Source organism: Cheilinus undulatus, linkage group 5 (genome assembly GCF_018320785.1).
Source record: "Cheilinus undulatus linkage group 5, ASM1832078v1, whole genome shotgun sequence".
Classification (NCBI taxonomy): domain Eukaryota; kingdom Metazoa; phylum Chordata; class Actinopteri; order Labriformes; family Labridae; genus Cheilinus; species Cheilinus undulatus.
The window spans coordinates 17990840-18012781 of NC_054869.1; the positions used below are offsets into that span (position 1 = coordinate 17990840).

At 39.8% G+C, this 21942-nt stretch overlaps 1 protein-coding gene across 1 annotated transcript in view; it reads left to right on the forward strand.

The window, feature by feature from the left end:
* adgrv1 (adhesion G protein-coupled receptor V1) overlaps positions 1 to 21942 on the forward strand; it is a 141870-nt gene that overhangs the window by 65490 nt on the left and 54438 nt on the right. The window contains exon 87 of the mRNA XM_041787698.1: positions 185 to 285. Coding sequence (XP_041643632.1) covers positions 185 to 285 — 101 coding nt within the window. The remainder of the gene's footprint in view (positions 1 to 184; positions 286 to 21942) is intronic.

Sequence of the window (21942 nt, forward strand, 5' to 3'; positions counted from 1 at the left end):
TTGTCATGGTCTGTTTCCTCTGTTCTGCCTACTCACCTCTCTCTTCAGCTTTCTCTCTGGTGTAATCCTCCATACCAGTTTAATATTTCATATTCCTCCCACATTTTTATAAATAGCTGCTGCTTATTTAAACAAAAACATGTAATTTATCATTAATACTGCCTCTCCATTTCTCCCCCTTCAGGCTTTGCATTGGCTATCATATCCCATGTACTGTGTTCCCGTTTTCCTATGTTTGCTGCCAAACTGCTCACTCACATGATGCTGAGCTGCCTTGGAACTCAGGTAATACAGCTCACGTTCTGTGAAGTGATAACCTGCTTCTGCACCTTAATGAACACCAACACCCACATTTCACTGCTTATGAAGGCTGAGACTCACACCATGTGCATTTGTTTCCTTGGTTTTAGCCTCTGTTTGTATCGACACACTCCTTAGCTTGATTTAATGTAGACTGATAAGGAATCTTTAAACTTTGCAGTATTGGCATTCATCTGTTTTTTTTTCCATATGAATTAACAACTCACAGCAGTATGTGCACACACCTTCACTTTAATGATGGACAAATACTTAAAGAAGCATTAAAACAACACACAAAAATATGTACACATTAATATTAAAGCATAATACATACCTGATGAGCACACTCTCTATGCTTCAGGCTGTTCTTGTTAGCCACTGGACAAGTCACAGGTATTTTCTAGGAAATGTGCATAGATGTGAACACACATCTTTCAATGTCATTTGTTGCGTAGTTTGCGGGCGGCGCGTCATGACAACGCAACCATGCCCCCCGCACCCTGGGCCATTAAAAACGCAAGCTGTCACATAAGCAATGAGCGAGATAGATATGTGACTGCAGGTTAGTCTCACAGCGGGTGCAGACCATGCATGTGTGTGTATGTGTGCATGTGTGTGCGTGAGGGAGTGCGGGACTGGTAATTTTCCACTGGTCCCCCCTCTCTTTGGTTGACAAACACGAGCCCCTACTAAAGCAGACTGTCGTTGGGGGCGAACCACCTCGGGCTCGACCTGTTTATGGCCCAAGCAGAGCCCCTGAACCTGAAAGGGTTTTGGATGGAAAATTCCGTCCTGTTCTGATTCCAAGTCGGTACTGTAGTGCGTATTAGTGCGACTTCCTTTACAGGTGCACGTGTCTGACATTGTGCTTTAGTTTAGGAAAAACATGAGACAGTTTTTGTGGCCTTCAAGTCAAGGATACATGATGTAGGCCTGTTTGAAGTCAAACTGTCAAACTGAAGGCCTAACTGAATGCACGCTGTGGTACTAAGGTGTAAATAAATGTTTATCCATCAAGAGCATTTTGTAAGCACCCTTGGGCTCTCAATGAAGGATGTGCTGACTTTAAATGTGTGATGATGATGATGTTGTTTCCACTTAATTATGAAGTTAAATTAGGATACAGCCATGTATTTTTTTAATTGAATGCATATCAACTGATTTTTGGCCTTTTTCAGCATTTTTAGTTTCAGGAAAAGGTTCAGCCTGTTGTAATACTTGCTTTAATATGCGCGAGCAAGGTGATTTGTTTTTTGCTAAAGCATTTGACACATTATGATTCACGATTGAGTTCTGAGTGTTTTTCCTCAGTGTTTTGATTTAAAGGGAAACAAAGCATACATTTCATTCTGTATTAAGTAAGTCTTAAATTATATAAATAGCATTGGTGATTAAAACAAAAAGAATGCTTGCTTGCATTTGAATTTATTTGCAAGCAGAATTTATTAAAAATAGAAGTTAAAAAGTCAGTTCATGTGTTTGTTTTTCAGTGCCAAAGTGTGTGGGAGATTTGTTACTTTGGTTACAGAACTGTCTGCTGAACTTGTGGGTCTCAGGCTTGCTCATACACAACAACTGATCTGCCCTGTCAGGTCGAGCTCCAACCACCCTGATGGACACAGCTCTCCATCTGTGGTGGCCAGGCTGATTTAGTCAATGACGCTGCCCTCTGTGGGCAGAAATTAAAGCCGCCTGTTTGATGTAGCTGTTTCTGCAACAGTGACAGTCAGCCTCAGGTCCAGCTTCAGGTCCAGCTTCAGGTTACTTTATTTGTTGTTAGATTTGTTTTGCAACCAGAAAGATACTGTCTTGAAACAACACACTGGAGTAAAGGGACACTGTTTAAACTTAAAAAAAGCATGATAAAAATCCCCCGAATATTTAAATATAGAGCTGCCAAACACTTGATTTTTTAAAATGTATATTTCATTTGCTTTTCTTGCAGTAACAACAAAAGGAAACAAAATGTAAAGCATGGTGTCTGTAAACAGTTGTCCATTAGGTTTCTATTATAGTAGTTCAAATTTTGTGAAGAGATTTAAAGTCAGTCCACTTTCTTCATTTTTCAGGAGCTTGAATATTGTTGAGGCCTTGAGCCTGGTGTTGTCGTTGAGGACAAGAAGAGACACATCATTCAAAGTTAAATAACTTTTGAACCATAAATTGTAGCCATAAATTGTTTTCCTCTGAAAGCCCTCTGTTTCACCATTCTAATGACACTACCTGCACCTTACAGCTCCTACAGAAGCTATTCTAGCCTGAAACTTGGATGACTTTCCGTTGGCTTTAAATATTAAACCCCCACCATGTTACTCCAATACTGAACACCTTTTTAATCAATTTTTTTATCCATTTTGATAGTCGCTTAAGATAGTCAGCAAAGTTGCTTTGCCGAACAGCACGTGCAAACACAGGAGAGAGCCTAAATGACTCATAATGGAGAGAAAGAGACAGAGAGGCTGTGATGTGTCCCTCTGTGTCACTACATACAGCTTTGAATAATGACTCAACAGAAGCAAATTCCCAAAAATTTTTTTGTAATGATAATTGAATATATGACTCCGTGTCATTCTTCCACAATATCCGGGGGGGACAGGGTCCGGGGTAATAGCCTTCTTTTATGCTGCTAGAAGTATTTCAACCAGTTATGTGTTTTTTTGCTTTGTATGTTTCTTGCGTTAAAACCCCAAATTTTTTATTGCAGTTAATCTCAGACTTTATATAGTTAATCACAATTAATCTCCTTTTTATTAACCAGAGTGTGCTGAAAGGGACAATAAAGTATCAGATTAATGCGTAGATGCTGAAAGTCGTAGTAAGAAATGATCAAAAATTAGCACCCTTAGTGGGAGTTTAAATCAGTAAGATTGTGTTGAGAAAATGTAGGCTTGTGTTTCGGTGTGTCGTTTTGGTCAGTTGTCTGAGTATTCTGGAGGCAAACCTTTTCTCTAGTGAGACGATGACAAACCAAATTACCTTCAGCTTTTTAATAGCTTAAAAGGACAGGGTACAAGGAGAGGTGAAAGACAACCAAGCCGGTAGGATGGACAGGCAGTTGAAAATGTATACAATAACGATTCTAAATCAGATGCATTTAGCTTTACTTTACCTTATTCTGCACAAAAAAACCATCCTTTGCCTTTTGAAAATCACAAATTTATGCCCTATTTACATTTGACTAGTATTGCTGGGGACCTCTGGTAATTTGTAATAATCGCGCAGGACTTCTGTTTTTTTTTTGTTTGTTTGTTTTTTTTTAATCCTAGGCAAAGCAATAGTGTCTGTAATTTGCAGAGTAAAAATTCCAGGGGAAATTATTCTACCATATTTCAACACACACAGAGGTCCATAGCTAACTCTAATCCAGTGTAAATCAGTGTCTTTGTAATTTAGGGTGGTAATTATCTTTTGTTACCATCTGTGCAGCTTTTATTACAGCTGTTTTTCTGATTAAAAGAATAATGGAGGCTGCATAGGAGATTGCTAAAAAAAATGACACTAATAGCTTATAAAAAAGTGCTTCTCTTTCAGTAAATTTCAGCATATATGTGTAAAAATGGCTTAATTCTAGTTAACTTATGTATTTAAACTCTGCTGTCCAAATGTGCATGCGTGCCCCGCTGCTCTCTTTGTGTGCACATTGCTTCTGCTCTGCTTCCTACTGTTTCTATTTGCAAGTGCCTGATCTTACTTCAGTATTATTTTTAGCCCTACATGTCATTTATAACACTACGGCTGGGCGATATATCGAGTATACTCGATGTATCCCGGCTTTTGTCACGCACAATGTATAAAATGACTTTATCATGAATATCTGTGTATAAATTATGTGGAAGTTTTGAGCTGTCAGCGTCCATTTCTCGCTGGAGTTTCGCTTCTCCCATTGTCCCTGAGCGCATCTCTCACAGCAGAGATCCTACTTAGATATACTTTGACCCATCACCACCTCAAGGGAGAGATGAGTCTGTATATGTCAGTGAGTGTGTGTATGCGTGCAGTTGTGTGTGCTTGCACACATATCTCTGTCACATCAGAGTTGGAGAGTTGGGAATCTGCCTCTGGCAACAGTTTGTTGTCCCCTCAGCAAGACAACTGAAGATTGTGTAGGGTGGAAATTTACCCTGTGCATATGTTTGATAGATGGGTGCTTCTAGTGTTGTGTGCTTTCTGGTGTTGTGTGCTTTAAATACAAATGTGCAAAGATGTGCATGACATTAATCAGAAATAAAATTCAAACGATGACAATAAGTTAACATAGTTTTTTTTTTCAGTAAGCAACATACAGAAATATAACTTTACTTGACAATATTTTGGAAATTGATTTAGCACTTGCTTTTAGATAGTGTGAAAACTTTCATACAATATTCGCTCATATGAAAACGGACACCAGTTATCAGTTTGGCTGATTATTAAGACCAATATTTAGCATTTGGGTGATTGTTGGTATCTGCATTTCTTTTTTTACATGAAACTTATGAACCTGATTCATCAAAAAATGTGCTACTTTGGTTCCACTGCTGTGTTTGTCTCCTGTTCTGGCTTTATTGCTGCTACTGTGCTGCTCTGTGCCATTTCTCATGCAGAAGTGCAGATTTCTTCCATTTTTGATCATGCAATTTTACTTTTGCCACATTAAGTACATTTCTTATGTAAAATTACACATATCAGATCCATATCTTTACACTATGCCATTCCTAAGCCCATGTTTTAGTTGTCTTGCTATGATAAAGTAGAAGTAATAAACTCTGAACCGAAAAAGCCCATAACTTTTGATTTTTACTACAGTAAAATGCAATCTAAAACAATTCACCTTATTTAAAGTTTCCAGGGTCAATTTTTATGTGGTTTGCTGTCTCCAAGGGACATATCCTTTCCAGCTCAAGTCTGCTCTTATTTATCAAAACATAAAGCAGTGACTAAACACACAGCAAGCTTTGTGGCCTTTGTCAATGATTTAATTTCTCTTCTCTTTAAACCACTTGTCTCAACTTCTCTGGCTCTGCATCATCCTGTTCACAGTCACCTCTTTCCCACTAATTTCAGAAAAAAAGTATGGTGCTTGTTTTAAACCCTGGCCAAGGAGATTCCCAGCAGAGGATTAAATGGTTTCCAAACAGGACGTGGCACTGCTTACTGACGTCTTTTCAGAGAAAGATGAAGAAATGGCAGAGGAGTTCTCATGCGTGCCAGTGCTTGCGGTCACACAAAATCAGCGGCGAAATTGTACGGTCGGACTGTTTAAAATCAGTCCTAATCTCTCAATTAGATTACATCCTGTTATTTTAAAAAGAAATATTTCACTCAATATTTTGTTTGTAGCCTAGTGCTGTTCTTAGGTTCTTATTTAGAAATGACTGAAAATATAGCATGTTAAATCCTTCGGTTTCAGAATAGGTTTGGGTGTAAATGTGGGAAAGAAACATCTAATCTCCATCTCCATTGCAAACAAAACACAATGTGATTTCTCATGCATTGTAATTAAACAGCCCTCCACGTCCCCAACAGCCTTTCCCACACACTCAGTGAAATGTTTATCCCAGTGGTCCCAGTGCTTTATTCCAGTATATGGGAGGTGTTTAGGTGACTCTTAGTTTGGTTATAAAGGATTTCCTGTTAGCTCTGGGAATGGATCCAGCATTCAGAAGTCCACACACACATGCATATCTACTCACTTCTACCCCCCTGTCCACCACCCACCACCCTCACATCCCGTCTCTGAGCACTATAAAAGAATCTGTAAATGCTGCTGTCGTGTTTCCTAAATGTTCCTGTTTGTCGTCAGCGGGTTTGTGTACGTGATGGAGAGGATTGAGGTTTTGGAGGAGCATGCATGCAGTATCTCAGCCCTCCAGGAAAGGGGCGGTTTGAATCGTGCATTCAGAGTCCTTACCTTGTCCTTCTCTCCATGAGATCAACACAAGTCTTTGGAAATTTACATCACTGTCTGTGCTTTTCCTCAGGAAGTTTATCTGTTCCCATCGGAGTAATCAATCATTAAATCAAGGAGATGGTGTGTCACTTTTTAACATATTCAGTGCTTTTATTAAACTAAGCCGGAAAGCCAAGAGAATAGATAACTTGTTTTTAAATACTATCGCAGTCACATGGGTTTCTGCTGAAAAGTCTAAGTTTTATTTTGTATGCTACCTCAGATATGGCTTCACATCAGCATCAGAGGTTTGCTGTCCACAATGCATCATCCATGAAATGTATACTTCCCTGTTCTGTGCATTTCAATTTCCCCTTTAATAGTAACTTTTGGCACTTTAAAGGGATACTTCAACATTTTGGCAAATTCGCCAATTGCCATAATTCCTATAGTCTTAGTGATAGGTTCGTTTCCTTTAGTTGTCGGTAAAGCTGTTTCTAGATCTGTGGGGACCGTTAAACCAGCTGCACCGCGACCGCTATGTTAGCAGACGGAATTTTTGCTTCCCTCATCAAACTCATCAAATACACAATCCAACAGCTCCAAAACGCTCTCCTGGATGAGTTGTGACCTGCACATTCACCACGCTATGAAATAATAACGTATAATTATGTAACATTACGACACATGAAGCAAATATTCTGAACCATTTCTTGAGTGAACCACTGGGTGGAGTGACACAGTGCAGCAGCCATCTCTGGAGTGTAGTTCCGGCTTTGCATTTAACTTTAAAACATCTCCGTCTCGTAATGTTCCATGATTATTTCATAGCCTGGTGAATGTACAGGTCACAACTTGTCCACGAGAGCGTTTTGGAGTTGTTGGATTGTGTATTTGATGAGTTTGCTGAGGGAAAGCAATAATTACGTCTGCTAACGTAGCGGTCGTGGTGCAGCTGGTTTAATGGTCCCCCCAGATTTAGAAACAACTTGCACCAACCACTAAAGGAAACAGACCTGTTACTAAGACTATAGGAATTATGGCAATGAGCAAATTTGCCAAAATGTTGAAGTATCCCTTTAAATTTAAAGGTGAACAAATGGAAGTATAGTACTTGGTATCAATGAGCCTTTGACAGCAGTGAGGTAAATACTTTTGCCTCCTTGTTTACACAAGTTGGAGTATAACACTCATGGATATTATTTATTCATTATTTTCTCCCCTTTGTGAAATAAGATAAAAAGCTCTTGGAGTCAAAAGTGACTGAAAGTCAAGAAAAATTTTGTCACACATTCCTTGTCATCTCCCTCTTTCCCTGTTCCTCATCTACATCTATGCAAGGGACAGAAAGGAAAATTGAAGCAGGGCAAAACCTTGCTCAGGGCACCGAGCTGCATTGCTTGCATTCTCCTGTAATTTAATAAAAACAGTCGAAATTGTCACAGAAGCTCAGCTACTTTTGCTGCATATCATAGCAGGGCACCATTCTAGCATATAGCCCATCACTAGAAACATTTGACACTTAAATATAAAGGTTATAGATAAGCAAACACCATGACATCATTGCACAATCTGACTACAACCTTAAAAAGATATAAAAACCCTAATTGAGATGGGCAAAAAGTAACTTTTACAACCCTTCAGTTTACATTTGGGGACTCTATATTGTCTATTAGATGGTAGAAGTTCAGACTCATGGTAGAGGATGTGAGAAGGATTAGACAAAACTTGCTGTGCTTGCTTCAGAACAGACTGCTCATACACAGACTGCAGGGAAAAGTCCCTACAACTTTCATGGCGGTCTGCGCCAGATGAGCAAGTTTAGATTTTAACTGGGCAGAAAGATTACTGTACCAGGCTGACATCCCATACTGGATTATGCTCTCCAAAGCAGCCTGATTAAACAAAATCATGATCTTCTGATCAACACCAAACACCCTGAGCCGGCGTAGAAAATATAGCCATTGCTGTAAACAAGAACAAAAATGTAGTGGGTGCTTATTTCCAACACACTGTAGAGTAAAACTTATTTACAATGACATAGATACACAAAAGAACAGTACCTTCTAAGCTGTTAGCACATTTATATTGCTGAAAGAAAAAAATCCAGCAAGGTTACATAATAATCCTTGGCAGATTATTTTCATAAATCTATGTAAATGCAAAGGAGGCAACACTGAACTTACCCCAAAATGTGATTCCCCTTGTGCTACTTATGCATAAAAGATTTAGTAGTTGGTACTGGACAGTAATAACCTGACACACCAGACAGATTGTTTCATATATTCTTTGCATTGGGTATAGTTCACATTTATTTGGGAAACCTCCCATACAAATTGTTTGAGAAGGTCAGGGCTTTGCAAAATATTCTCAGGAAGTGATTGGACAAATGTCTGTCTTTCATATTGATTACAGGCCAGAGTGACAAGACTAAATGGTGTAGTAGTCATGCGTGGCTCTGGTAGTAACCTGAGCTCAGCAGGCAGGTGATGCCATACCAACAGTGGAGCTTGATGATGGATCAAACTCATGCCGAGGCTGATAGGGAGAAATGCAAAAACATCTTCTCTGCCAAGAAATGTGTAAAATACAGATGTAGTGTATTCATAATATTTATCTGAGAGACAAAAAATGTATGCAGAAGTAGAAATAGAGCTTGGCTTTACACTGAAATTCTACAAAAATCAAGCAAATGGATCCACTTAAGGTTTGAGATGTTCCAGTCATGAAAATCAGAGCTAAGAGTAATGTTTTCCTGTACTTACTCCTAATTCTTTGAGTCTCAAATTTAATGTATTTGAATTATTGTTGGTAGTCCTTCCTCTTGAAATGTCACTGGAACTTGTCTGGCGAACTGCAGAGCGCTGATCTTTCCCAGAGATGATGACTGGCTCCCACACTGACGACTTTCTCTTTCCAATTTAAACATGAAAACAAATCAGAGTTTGTCCAACAGGATGCTTTTTCTGCCCAATAAAAGAGTGCATTAAGGTGCATTACCTTTCCAGTTTACATTGATGTGACACAACAGGCATTGGCTACATACATGAGTGCATGCCACGTTATTTACAGATGTTAATCAACAGGGCCAATTTTGGCCTATACTTTTGTTCAGCTAATAAACCAGTGCATCTGTGGTCTATATACAGATCTTTTCAATCATCGAGCATATTTTTGAAAGATCCTGATGTAAAGGGACCAAAATAGGTACCAGGAGAATAGTTCACAGAATTTTTTAATCATATCCTTTTAAACAGGTTGGTAACAGAATGGTCATTGGCACAAATGTTTACTGTAGTTTGTTAGTAACTAGATTTCTCTGCTCCATAGTATTAAAATGTCCTTTTTAGCAAGTTTATTTGAGATAAAGATGATAAAGTGCGCAACTTGTCCTTGATAACTTTGTAATGTAATGCTCGGCTATTTACTGTCTTTCAGCTGAAGCTAATGGCATGCGAGCTGTGAAAGGGTATAATGTATCAGCAGACAGGGCCTGTGTTACTGTGAGAGTGTGTAGACAGCACAGTCGAGAGGTGAAGATGGCCTCCTGGGAGATTCACATTACGCTCCACCGGCTGGTCCAACACTTTTTGCCTAGTGTTGCCTCCATCTCTTTCCCAGTCAGCAGCATCTTTCCTCTCACTGTTCATCATGACCTTCTCTCTTCTTCCTCAACCTGCAGAATAAGGCTTAGTTGTACTCTAACGTATTGTTCCTAACAATTATGTCACGTCTTCATTTTATGGTTTCACTGTCTCTCTGCCCCGCTAGCTTTTCCCCTCTCCTCCTGTCTAACCTTTATTTCACAGAATGATGACTAATGTCTATTCTCTGTCCCCCTCTATCAACAACGTGCCTGCTGCTGGGCTCAGCAGGGAGCTGTTACATTACAAGCCTACAAAAACACTGTCTCACCCTGCCTCTTATGCTCCCTCTCTCTGAGAGAGTCTCTATGATCACTTCCTGTATGACTCATAACTATTAACAATGACAACATGTTGATCTTCTCTAAGCTTGTTACAACAATCAACAGCTCTCAGAGACTAAACACACATGGAGATTCCTGGAGGAGCTGTTTTGCCCAGTAACATAAACAACAGAATAAAACAGCTCCTGCACTAACACTGCAGCAATTTAATATCGGTATTGGCCGGTATCTCCCTCTTTGACAAACATCACCATCAGCAAATAGCATGGCATAATCAGATAATAGAAAACAGTGTTTATCTGTAGTCTCATAGCAGTTTAATGATGACATCTAGTTTTCCTAACTGCTTAATTAAGAAGCTTTTTTTTTTTTTTTTTTTTTTTTTTTTACTGGGCAGAAAAGGTCACCCACTGGGAAAACTCTGATCTGTTTCAATGGCCTAACATGAGAGAAAATGTTGGCATAATTGGAGTCTTACACCAGAAGAAGTAATGAAAAAAACATCTGTGTCTGCAATTAGCTAAATTGTTAATTTAAACATCAGTATTGCTATTGATTGGCCCGATTGATCAATCATAAGTTAATATATATAATAAGAGGCATTTATAGAAATTGCAGTAAGGATGTTGTGAAAGATCATTATCATAATCCCATTATCATTTTAAAATTTATACCATAAAACTCAAGCCCATCCTAATTGAAGACCTAGTCCATTTAACTAGCTTGCTGTTACGGCACATGCTCCTTTATGTTCTCAGTAACTGGTTGGGGCTCCTTTTGCACATATTACTGCATCTATGCAACATGGCAAGAAGCCTGTCAGTCTGTGGAACTGCAGGGGTGTAACCCAGGCGGCTTTGATAGCAGCCTTCAGCTCATCTGTATTGTTGAGTCTAGTGTCTCCGATCTTCCTCCTGACATTTCCCCAGAGTCTCTACGGGGTTCAGGTCAGGCCAGTCGGTCGACCAATCAAACACACTAATACCATGGTCAGCAAACCAGTTTACTGGTAGTTTTGGCTTCACTGTGGGCAGGTGCCAAGTCCTGCTGGAAAAGGAAATCAGTATCTCCATAAAGCTTCTCAGCAGGTGGGAGCATGAAATGATCAGTCTCCTGGTAGATGGCTGACAGTGTTGACTCTGGACTTGATAAAGACCAGTGGATCAACAGCAGCAGAAGACATGGCACCTCAAACCATCACTGACAGTGAAAACTGAAAACCTGGCTTTTCAAGCACCTTGGATTCACCTCGGATCTTTCTCCAGACTCTGGGACCTTGATTTCCAAATGTGATGAAAAGTGTACTTTCATCCAAAAACAGGACTTCGGACCACTGAGCAACTGTGCAGTTCTATCCTTCCTTGGCCCAGGAGAGGCGCTGATGACATCTGTGGTTCGGGTTTGATGAGACTTTAGCAACACAACACTTACAGCCCATTTCTGTGTGGTGGCTCTTGATCCACTGACTCCAGCCTCAGCTCTTTGTGAAACTCTCCTAAGGTCTTGAATCTGCTTTGTTTGATAGTCCTTTCTGAAGTAAATCACAGGGAAAATGAACTTTTCCTTGATATTCCAATATCTTAAGATGCATCTGTACATTGAAGGCAGACATATACATTTTTCTGAAGTCCATTGTTGCTGCATCTGCTGTCAAGGCTTTTTGCCTTGAGTTGAGAGTGTAGGAAGATATTCAAACAACATCTGGAACAATTGTTTGACTAGTGCATCCGGGACTGTGGCTTCTGCATTTGGTTATAAATTGAACCCAAACTAGTGCTAGTCTATTGAGGCTCTGTCTACTCTGTGCTTGTTAAAATCAGATTTACTCATACTAACTAAAATGATATGGTACTTTTGAATAGTTCATGCAAAGGTATTTTGGTAAGAACTCTTGTTTGTAGGGCTGTTTTATTGGGGTATAAACAATAAGTAAAAATAAAACTGAGGTTAACTTTTGTCAGTAATGCATCAGTTTTACTTCTGTGGTTACTGGGATCTTCCTAGATACAAGTTGGGGGGCTTAATGGAAAGAAAGTTGGGAACCACTGAGGTAGATTGCACCCTCTTTTAGTATAATAACAAAACTCATACTGTTTAAATATCATTTAAAGCTAATACTTTTGCCATAACCTTTTAAACCATCTTCCTCTTTGTCAAGAAGATGTCCATGGATCTTGGGTGCGCTATTTCATCAGTCACTACCGTTAAACAATGTTAACTATTTTGAGTCATTAAGTCTTTTATTCTCCCTCAACATACTATGTACATTCTTGTACAGTTAATGCAAACATCCACAGTTGAATATACATTGTCAGACAAATTTAAGCATTCTGTGCACTGCTGCATGAATACCTAAATGGAAGCAATTATTCATGAATCCATCATAGTTATTTATCTACCAGGCCAGTCAGACATTAGTGCTCTCTGAATAAGACCATGAAGTTCACTTCAGGACGAAACACAAACACTCACGTACAATCTGCTTACCAATCCAAAGCAAGGTTTCCTTGGAAAGCTTTTGAGCCTAGGAGTCTAGGAAACTGTCACAGTTAGTCACTATGTTCTTCTATAATTGTAAAGAACTGTAAGGAGCTGATGCTGCTGTAGTGTGTAGTATTTGCAGTATTGATCCTATACATGCACTGTGCTTTTATCTTAGATTTCTCTGTCGACCAGGTTGATTATATTGATTGTCTAACCATCTATGGTGCTGCAGCAGACTCTGCCCTTTCTGCACTCTGAAGTTTTTGCCAACTGTGTGTCAACTGATCGGCAGGTGACCTGAGAAACTCTTCCATGAACTTTCCTCTACCTTCAGAAAAGACTGGTCAACAAGATGCCACAGCAGCAATCACCTTCGTCATCGTTCCACAATTAGCTCCTGCTATGACTGGCAGCTGTGAGACAAAGTAAAACTTATGAATAACTCAGTCATTTTTGAGGTGAGGGGATATTTTAGTCCTACATAATTATGAAAGTGTGTGAGGTCAAACATGGCAGATAAGCTGCAAAAAAGGAAGTTACCCGACTGTGTGCAGTATTTGCTTAGAGAATCTCCTAATTAATGAGCTTTATCCATATACCCAACAGATTCAACTCAATCCTCCCTCTAGACTGAAACACATTGATTTCTCATTAACTACCAGTTTCAGCTGATAAAGTCAGTAGTTAACCAACTAATAAAAAAAAAAAAAAAACTTTAGCAAGTCAAATATAGGACTTGCATCTCTGTTATTTATTCTGTCATGACAGACCCGCCATTAAATCATTTAAATTGCCGATGTATACACAGTATATGCACAAAGAAATACCTTTAAAATCATAACTTTTCTGCCTCAGTTTTTGTTCCTGATCTTTCCATGTAGCTCTAAGAACCTTTTACCTGATTTCGTGGAGTCATTCAGTGTGTCATCTAAGACTTTGTCAAACAGACACCGTGAATGATAAACACAGGGGTTCAACGTCCCCCGTCGCTGGCTCTATTTTTGGAGTCTGACAGCTTGTCTTGGCAGATCTTTGTGTGTGGAGTGGAGTGAACTTTGGAGGTTTGCAGAATAGAAATCGTGCTTTATCCTCAAACTGTTTAGGTCAGTGGTGTTGCTGCCATGGTGTGATGTTTTCTCTTTTTCCAGGTTAGACTGAACAGCATGTTTGCCATATATTTACAAGAATGCTGCTTGGTTTTAACCTTATAGTACAGTTAATAATTACATCCTTAAGTCATTGTTTGTAAAGGGGTATGTAGAACGTCTTTAAGGGTATTCAAGGGCAACTTTAGAGAAATTGTGTTAGCCCTGTGATGCCAGCTTCACCACCTGAAATAGAAAATGAGAGTCGCCTAACTTCCTCAGAAAATCAGGAAATGCTGAACGGAGGAAGGAAATACTGTATCTGGTGTATCTCCTGCTGTATCTATAATAGGGTCTTTTGTTCTTGGCTTATCAGAAAATTGGCATCAGCCTGCTTCAACAGGTTGTTTTTAGCTTTGTTCAAATCTTGAATCTTATCCTTTTTATGTTTTGGTAAGTGGAGTCAGAGATAAAGAAGACAGCAGGCTTTTCTAATTTCAAGTGCATTACCCCTTTAGCAAAAAAAATGAATAAATCTTAACAAAAACACAATCAGTTAAGCAATTACACACACTTGCATGTACATCTTGCTAATGGTATTTTAAGAAACAGAACCTCTTTTTCAGTGTCAAAGTTATGAAACACATGCATATGCTCACATTAAAAAGGCACAAACATGCATAAACACACACAGATGGCTGTATGTGCACATGCCCACTCATTTCTGCTCCCCACCCTGCACTCACAAACACAAGCCTGCAGCTCTGTTCCACTTTGGCCTGTAGGGGTCACTGAAACTCCACGATAGAGCCAAGTTCAACAGCAGATGTGAATGAAGAGCATGATCAATGACTCCCCTGAGCTCTTCTTTTTATGACTAGAGCATTTGGGAGCACTCTAAAATTGCTGCATTGATACTCAGATGAAAACGTTTGCGTGAAATCCTTCATCTCTTACTCTTTGGATGCATCTTTGAGATTAGATGTTTAACAGTAAACAGCCCCCTTGATTTAAGAAGTTCTCTGCTGCTGATTGCTCTTAGTAACTTGTGCAAGATTGCAAATCAGCATACGATTAAATTATAACTGTTGGATTTAGCAGAGTCCAGGCATTGTGCCAGTTTAGTCAGAGTTGCATCGAGTGGTCTCTAACGATTGCAGGGCTCATGACAGTGCAGCTGTGGCTCTGATTAAGTCTAAGTTGCACACTGTGGACCTAAAGCACAATGTGCAGCAAGTGTGTATGTGCAGGAGTAGCATGAATGAAGTCTACAGTATTTGATGAGATGAGCTTCTTCGCAAATTGATCAGTATAACTTACAGTCATGCATTGACTGACAATGAGAGCCACTGCAGAACAGCCAGTTTGCACAGAAGGGATCTCTCTTGGATCAATGGCCTGTTAGTCGGCAGAGGATGAAGATGCTTTAGTGAGCCTGTGTGGGCTGCTGCACACTGTCTGATCAATATCATTAAACCTGCCATTATCCTACCATTGAGGGTGAAAGTACTACCAGCTTAGAGATGATACAACAGGTTGCCATTAAAATGTTGGCACGTTTTCTTGCAAACAGAAAGAAGTGAAGTCCTGATGTTACTCACATGGCAGCATTATTATCATATCTGTTAACTTGCAAAATTTAGAGCAAAAATTTACACATTTAAAGATTTTTATTAAGACCACAGCCCCAATTTTGTCTCCTGTCTGTTTCCCAATCAATTCAGTAACCCCTGAAGAATAAAACTATTTTTATTAACACAAAAAGGCATGTAAGGCCAAGTTGAATCAGATATTTTTCCTTAATTGCTGTATCACTTTTAGTTTACTCAGAATAGCATAAAAACATGAGACCAATTCAGTAGCAAGTACGATGGATTCATGCGCACCCCCACGCCATGTATGTGCTAAAGCACAAGCACACACACAAATGGACTTTTGGTCAAGCGTAGATGGCCCATTGAGTGTGTGTGTCAAGGGAGCTGCCCTTGAGCAGCTGTGTTTTTATAGTTGTGTGTACGCACATGAATGCATGAGCGTGTGTCTCGTGCCTCACAGTCCAAAGAGTTCTCTGTCTGCTCCCCAGACTGGTGCACACCAGATGTTGAGGAAGGAAATTCAAGAGGTTTCTTGAAAGTAGCCCTGCTGTGATTGAAAGCAGCTGCAGGTCTGCATCAGCAGACGTCTGTTTGACTGAAGTGTGAATGGAGGGGGAGAGAGGAGGCCTGTTGGAGTGCATGTAAACATACTGAGTGTCCTTTATTAGATTGGTTATGCTGAGAATGCTGATTGTTAAGTTTGCTTGAACATGTTTTTAAGAATTCAGCATGTATATTCACAGGCGATGCAGCAAAGGCAGAGATTAATTCAAAAGTACCTGGATGCAGCCTCAACTTCACACTGGAACTCAACTTAACGATAGCTGCCATATCTAGTCTTCTAATACCGGAAGTCTGGCCTCTGGCAACATGACGGCGATATTGATGTCCAGCCAGCCAGCCAGTCTCCCGTTGCATATTATGTCTGTGCTCAGTGATTCGTGAATATGGATCATAAATCGATCCATTAAAATTAATGTAGTTTTTAGCTGTGCGTGTTAGTCCGAAAACTCATATTTTTGTCTACTTGTATTTCCTTATATGGCGGACCTGCCTCTATCTAGTAGCCTTCAGGCGTGTTCGGCGACGCACAAAAAACAACGAGTGGCTTCCAGTTTTAGAAGACGAGATATAGTGTCGCTAGTCCGACTTCCAGTATGAAGTTGAGGTCCTCAGCATCCAGGTCCCTCTTGATTAACTTAAGAGCATTTTTTGTATGACTATCACATCACTTTAAATTTAAGTCAGATAAAAAGTTTACAAAGTAGTAAAAATTTTGTATTACTTTTGGTTTGCTACTTAGTTTTCCTTTCTTTTTTCTTTAAAAAAATTAACACCAGTACTTCTAAAAGTGTGGGCCAGGGCCTGCTGGTAGGCCCTAGGGGTACTGCATGTGGGCCACAAGAGTTCATTTACAATAACTAAAAAACATATAAATTATGTTTCAGTCAGGAACACTCTAGTCATAAATGTAACCATTTTCTTGCAAAACGGATATACATTTTTACCTGGTGGAGAAGTCTCTGCCCTAAAGATGCTCCCTGGGTTAATCAAGCAGCATGCTTTGACTTACGTGGAGCGCATGACTAGAAACCCTCATGGATAGATACTGCATCTGGATAGACAACGCACATTGAATACAATAAAATGAGTTCAAAGGTAATTAATCCATAGACGCATGAATCTGAATATGAGGGTGCAACAAGCTTTATTTTGTATGAATTTATTATTTATTGGCATAGTGCCGTTTATTAATGCTATAAAGGAGGAAGCTGGTGTGGAGGAGCTTTGTCAGCAGCGTGGTGCCTCAGCATTAATGCAAGCAGGGACTTTTTAGAAGTACATCATATTGATACGCACTGCTGTGGGAGCTGGGAGGCGATAATTGGGATCAGCTGACAGCCAGCTGATCCCAATTATCAGCTGGGCGTATGACTACCGTGCCCTGCATGAGCTAACACTAGGCTTAATTTTTTTTAAAACACACATTTAAAATGATAATAAAATACTTTATTATATGTCAGTAATCTAAGTCTTACAAGTCATAAAACAGAAGTTTTAACTCATGTCCTCTTTTTAAAAGTTATTTTGTCATTAATGCAACTGGTGTCATGGTTTAACTGGTGCTGGATTACGGTAAGTGGTGGCACTCTGTTAATCATTCTGCTATGCAACTTGCTTCCTGGTTTTAAGGATTTGTCTTTGGCAGAATTAATTATTCAAGGACAGAGTTTGCTTGGACACAAGATCCTTTATCAGTAGGTATGAGGGAAAAAAAAGATACAACAAAGTATCACTACAATTTGCGTGACATTATTGTATCAATTCACATACACCAAGTTATTGTTTCTTCAAATTAATTGCTAATATGAACTGAAAACAAACTGTAAAAACAAAATCAGTTTTTTTTTTATCAGCCACTTAATGATGCTGTAGTGCTCTTTGTCCAGTGATGTAAGCAGAGGTGACGGTTATAGAGCAGGAGAAAATTAGTACAAAAAATATGGCCGCACCAGGGAAAGGACATTATGCTCTCAGGGCACAAACGAGATGGACATGGCACATGGGGTTTGTAAGGAGTGCCACCTGAAAATAAAATATGATATGATAAATATGAAGTCAAGCCTATGCTAAATCAGCTAAACAGTTGGAAAAATTGTATAGATAGCAATATATTGCAATATATGGTATCCCACTCAATGCATTGCAAAATGTCCAATTGTGACCGAAGTATTGTGATAATATCGTATCATGGGGCCACAAGTGATTCCCACCCCTATTTAACAAAGATAAATATTACAAAAGAAAATCTGTTTACAAGTGATTTTGCAGTTGCCTGATCAAAAAAATAAATAGCAGTAACTCATAAACACTTTCCCAGTCGTGTTAATATACTGTATCTGAAAGTTAAGCATTTGCATTAAAATTCCCCTTTTATGAAAAGAAAATATGAAAGAAAGCAAATGTAAATATTTGAATTACATGTTATGGTTATACAAGGGTCTTTTAGTGGCCCCAGAAGATTTTCAGGTTTCAATTTGGGCCACAGTGCACTGGAGTTTGGGAAAGGCTGTTTTACACCAAACACATCTTGGAGGCTTCTTGGATTCTGCACTCCCTCAGCTTGAAGAAATGACACTAATAATGACACCCTTGTTGTGTTGACAAGGTTTGAGCTTGTTTTAGTTTCCTCATTCCCTTCAAAGTGCTGTCAGGCCCCTATTACTGTGTCATACCAGATCACAGTGAAACTCCCAAATCTGCAGACACTCAGTGTATTCTGGGAATACATCAGTAATTCCCCAGATAAACTGTAATTCTAAAACCATATCTCTCTGCTTCACAAAAGCACAGAGACATGATGATACTGACGGGCAGTGTGTGCTCACGTAAGCAAATGTAATTGGTATTGTTGTGGTTGTTTGAACGTAAAACAGACTGAAGGGGAGTGGGTGTTTATTTGCCAACAGCTGGCTCAGCAAGAAAGCCTCAGCCTGAGGTTCAACCCAAAACACCTGTGAACTTTAGTTTTAAACCCTGACCTTTAAAGACGAGACTTACTCCTCAAAAAAATGCTGAAGGTTGGTGCTTATGACAGGTCATGTACAGGAAGTCGTGATGTGTCCAGTCACGATCAATAATGGAAAAGCAGTTGCCATGTTTTAGTGAAAGTGTTCTCTCCAGAATGACAAACATTTAACACTATCAATATTTAGCAGTTTTTCTTGCAGACATTCACTGTGGCCTGTCTTATTGTTATTTTAACAACCTCTCATGTCATGTCAATGAATGTTAAATCACTTCTCCTCCTCTGCACGCAGTGGCCCACTAACCCAGCTATCAGCCATCCCCATGTGACCTCCTTCTTGCCAATGCCTGTCCCGTGTGCTTCTGCACATAAACAACACACAAGCATTAACTGACAGGCTTACTGCACGTGAGGCAACTGACAATGTGTCTTCACACCTGCTAATGTAATGCTAGAAAAAATAGCATTTGATGGTACTACAATGGATAAATTGCCATGCCTGTTACTGGATATTAAGCAACTGAAGCTTTACTCAAATACACATTTCTAATTGACATATATAAGCTGTCTTTCATAAAGAAATGTGACCAAGCCAGATGCAAATGTGGACAGATGGGGCATTTGATAGTCATGAGGACAGAAGTCACTTTATAGGGCAGAATTGTTCCAATGAAAACATGATAAAGGGAGTGAAGGTGGAACAAAAAAAGTCATATTTGTCTTTCTTTTATTCTTTTGCTTTATGGTTTTTCCCTAACAAAGGCAGAAGAAGAAACACTCAGGGTGCAGGCTGAGGCTGGAACCAGCTAGATCAGACCGGTAGCTGTTAGAGAGAAGGGGGGAGGTGAAGAAGAAGAGGAGGAGGAAGAGGGGGGGAGATGTGATGAAGAGTGGCGCAGAGGATGGAGTTGGGGGGTTGAAGACAAAGCCAGGGTAAGGGCAGCTTGAGGAGGGGAGAGGTGGAGGTTAAGTGTTTGGGACACGGGGCAAGATGGATGGTCTGGCAGGCCGACAACTAAGACCCTGTTCTCTCAGTGATGTAATGCATTGGGCTGATGCTATTTTTAGACACACGGGTTCGCTCTGCTTCCTCAGCGTCAGCACACAGTGCCATCGATCAGCAGCACAACTCATTGGGAGGATGAGAGCTGCAGCATAAAGTAGTTGCACTAAAATCTAATGATTCCTATTTGCAGCCTGTTTTTGCAGAAATTTTCTGTTCTTTGTTACAGTGATGTAGCTATTTGATTTTTAATGTTTGATTCATTTTCTGCTAATCCCTTTTTTATTTCTCAAAGCTTTCTAAGGGGTTTCATATGGCTTTAATCCAGGTTACTGTCTGCATTTTATTATTCATCACTACCCAGCTCATGCTGAAAGAAAAGCACTTGTATTTCTTAAGACCTGTCCATCATATCAAAGTGCAATTAGGTCTTTTTTGAAGATAGGTGGAATCCCCTCAGGCAGCTGTAGATCTGTTACAAAAACAACAACAGTGCATTGACAGTCCCCTGAGTGCTTCAGGGCCACAAAACAAAGAGGAGTTCCCTGATTGGATGTTTAAGCTTAAAGTCCTGGGCCTGTTGACAAGGCCACAAAACAGAAGAGCTCTTTTGTTTTCTTCTTTTATGTGTTCATGGCCTCTGCCCTCTCCACAGTAGTTAAATCTCGCTCTCTATGTCTTACTCTCTGGCAATTCTTTGGGGTGTTGTGGAAAAAATCATACGAGTGAGACAGCATCTTGATATGCAATCTTTGCACAATAGGGTAATAAATTAGTAGCTTTCAGGCATGATGTACGTGAGCTTTGGTGGTTCCTGTTTTACCAGAGTGTGCAACAACACACGTCACACACACTACACTGACATGACTCATATTAAAGTGCTGCAGCACCTCCCAGTCTTAGTCTTTAATAAGTCTACAGCCTCAGGGTCTAGACCGATCGACTCCTGGTGTCTCACAGAAAAAAGGTCCTCGGACAAAGGGTCATGCAGTAGATAGGGCTCTGATATACTCTCAGTCCTCACCTGTCACCTCCCTGCCCTACTAGCCCGTCCCTGAGACAGGTCTTCCTAAGTGCTGACATGCACCTGTGTCATTTTCACAATGGACTGAACAATAGCCGCAGCTGTAACTGTGGCCTCCATACCTACTTTGCTAATCTCAGCTAATAGGCCACCACAAAAGGTCGTATCCATATCAGCCCTGTAACAGAGTTTCCTGCTGAATTCACATGTCATTGAAAACCACAGTGGATGACTTCATTTATGCCAAAGGCTGTTTTTTTACTCTGTTGTATCTTTAGTAAGACTCAAGCAGGAGCTGCACAATCAAAGAGAAAACGGATTGTGTTTGGTTTTAAAAATCTAAAATCACCCCTTTATTCCAGCAGGTTACACTATGATAAATAACCTAACTGCACCTTTGCAGTTAATAAGTTCATGAAGGTAGCTCTGATTATGTGTTGACAGCTGCCCGAGGGGTCAGTCTGCTCTGTCATAAAAGCTGATGCTCTGTGGTTCTCTTACGTTAGTGCCGTGTGGTTCATGATGTTTAACAGTCCTTGTTGTAGACATCCAGTTTGTTTGTCCTGAGTGTAATTAGCTCCTTGGAGGGAGTCCTTATCTCTGTCACACCCTATTCCTCACCATAGTTTCAGAACAGAGATGGCCTTTCTTAGTTAACTGTCTATTTATGCCAGGCTCAGATTACAGGAAGTTTTGGATAAGTTGCCCCTCCTGTGGTCTTATGTAGATGTATTTATTACTCCTGCTGTAGAAGCTGTTCTGACAAACATCTTTAAATTAAACAATCTTTCAGGCTTATGGCTGGTGAAGCTGGATCAAAATTGACATTTGAATCACCAAGCTTTGCTTACTTTCCCTGGTTGTTTCTTAGCAGATAAATCTACACTCTGCTGCTTTTTCCATTAGCTATGTATGAGCTATGTCTTAAGTCAGTGGTTCCCAACCTTTTTTCCATGGAGTCTCCTCTACTTGCATCTAAGAAAACCCTAATCTACCCCAAGACCCACATAACAGTGATACATTGCTGTCAAAAACCTACATGTATTTTTAAATGTTTCATTGATAAGAAACCCTGGGAAAATTAACTATACATCCATCTACCTATCCATCCATCTTCTTCGCTTA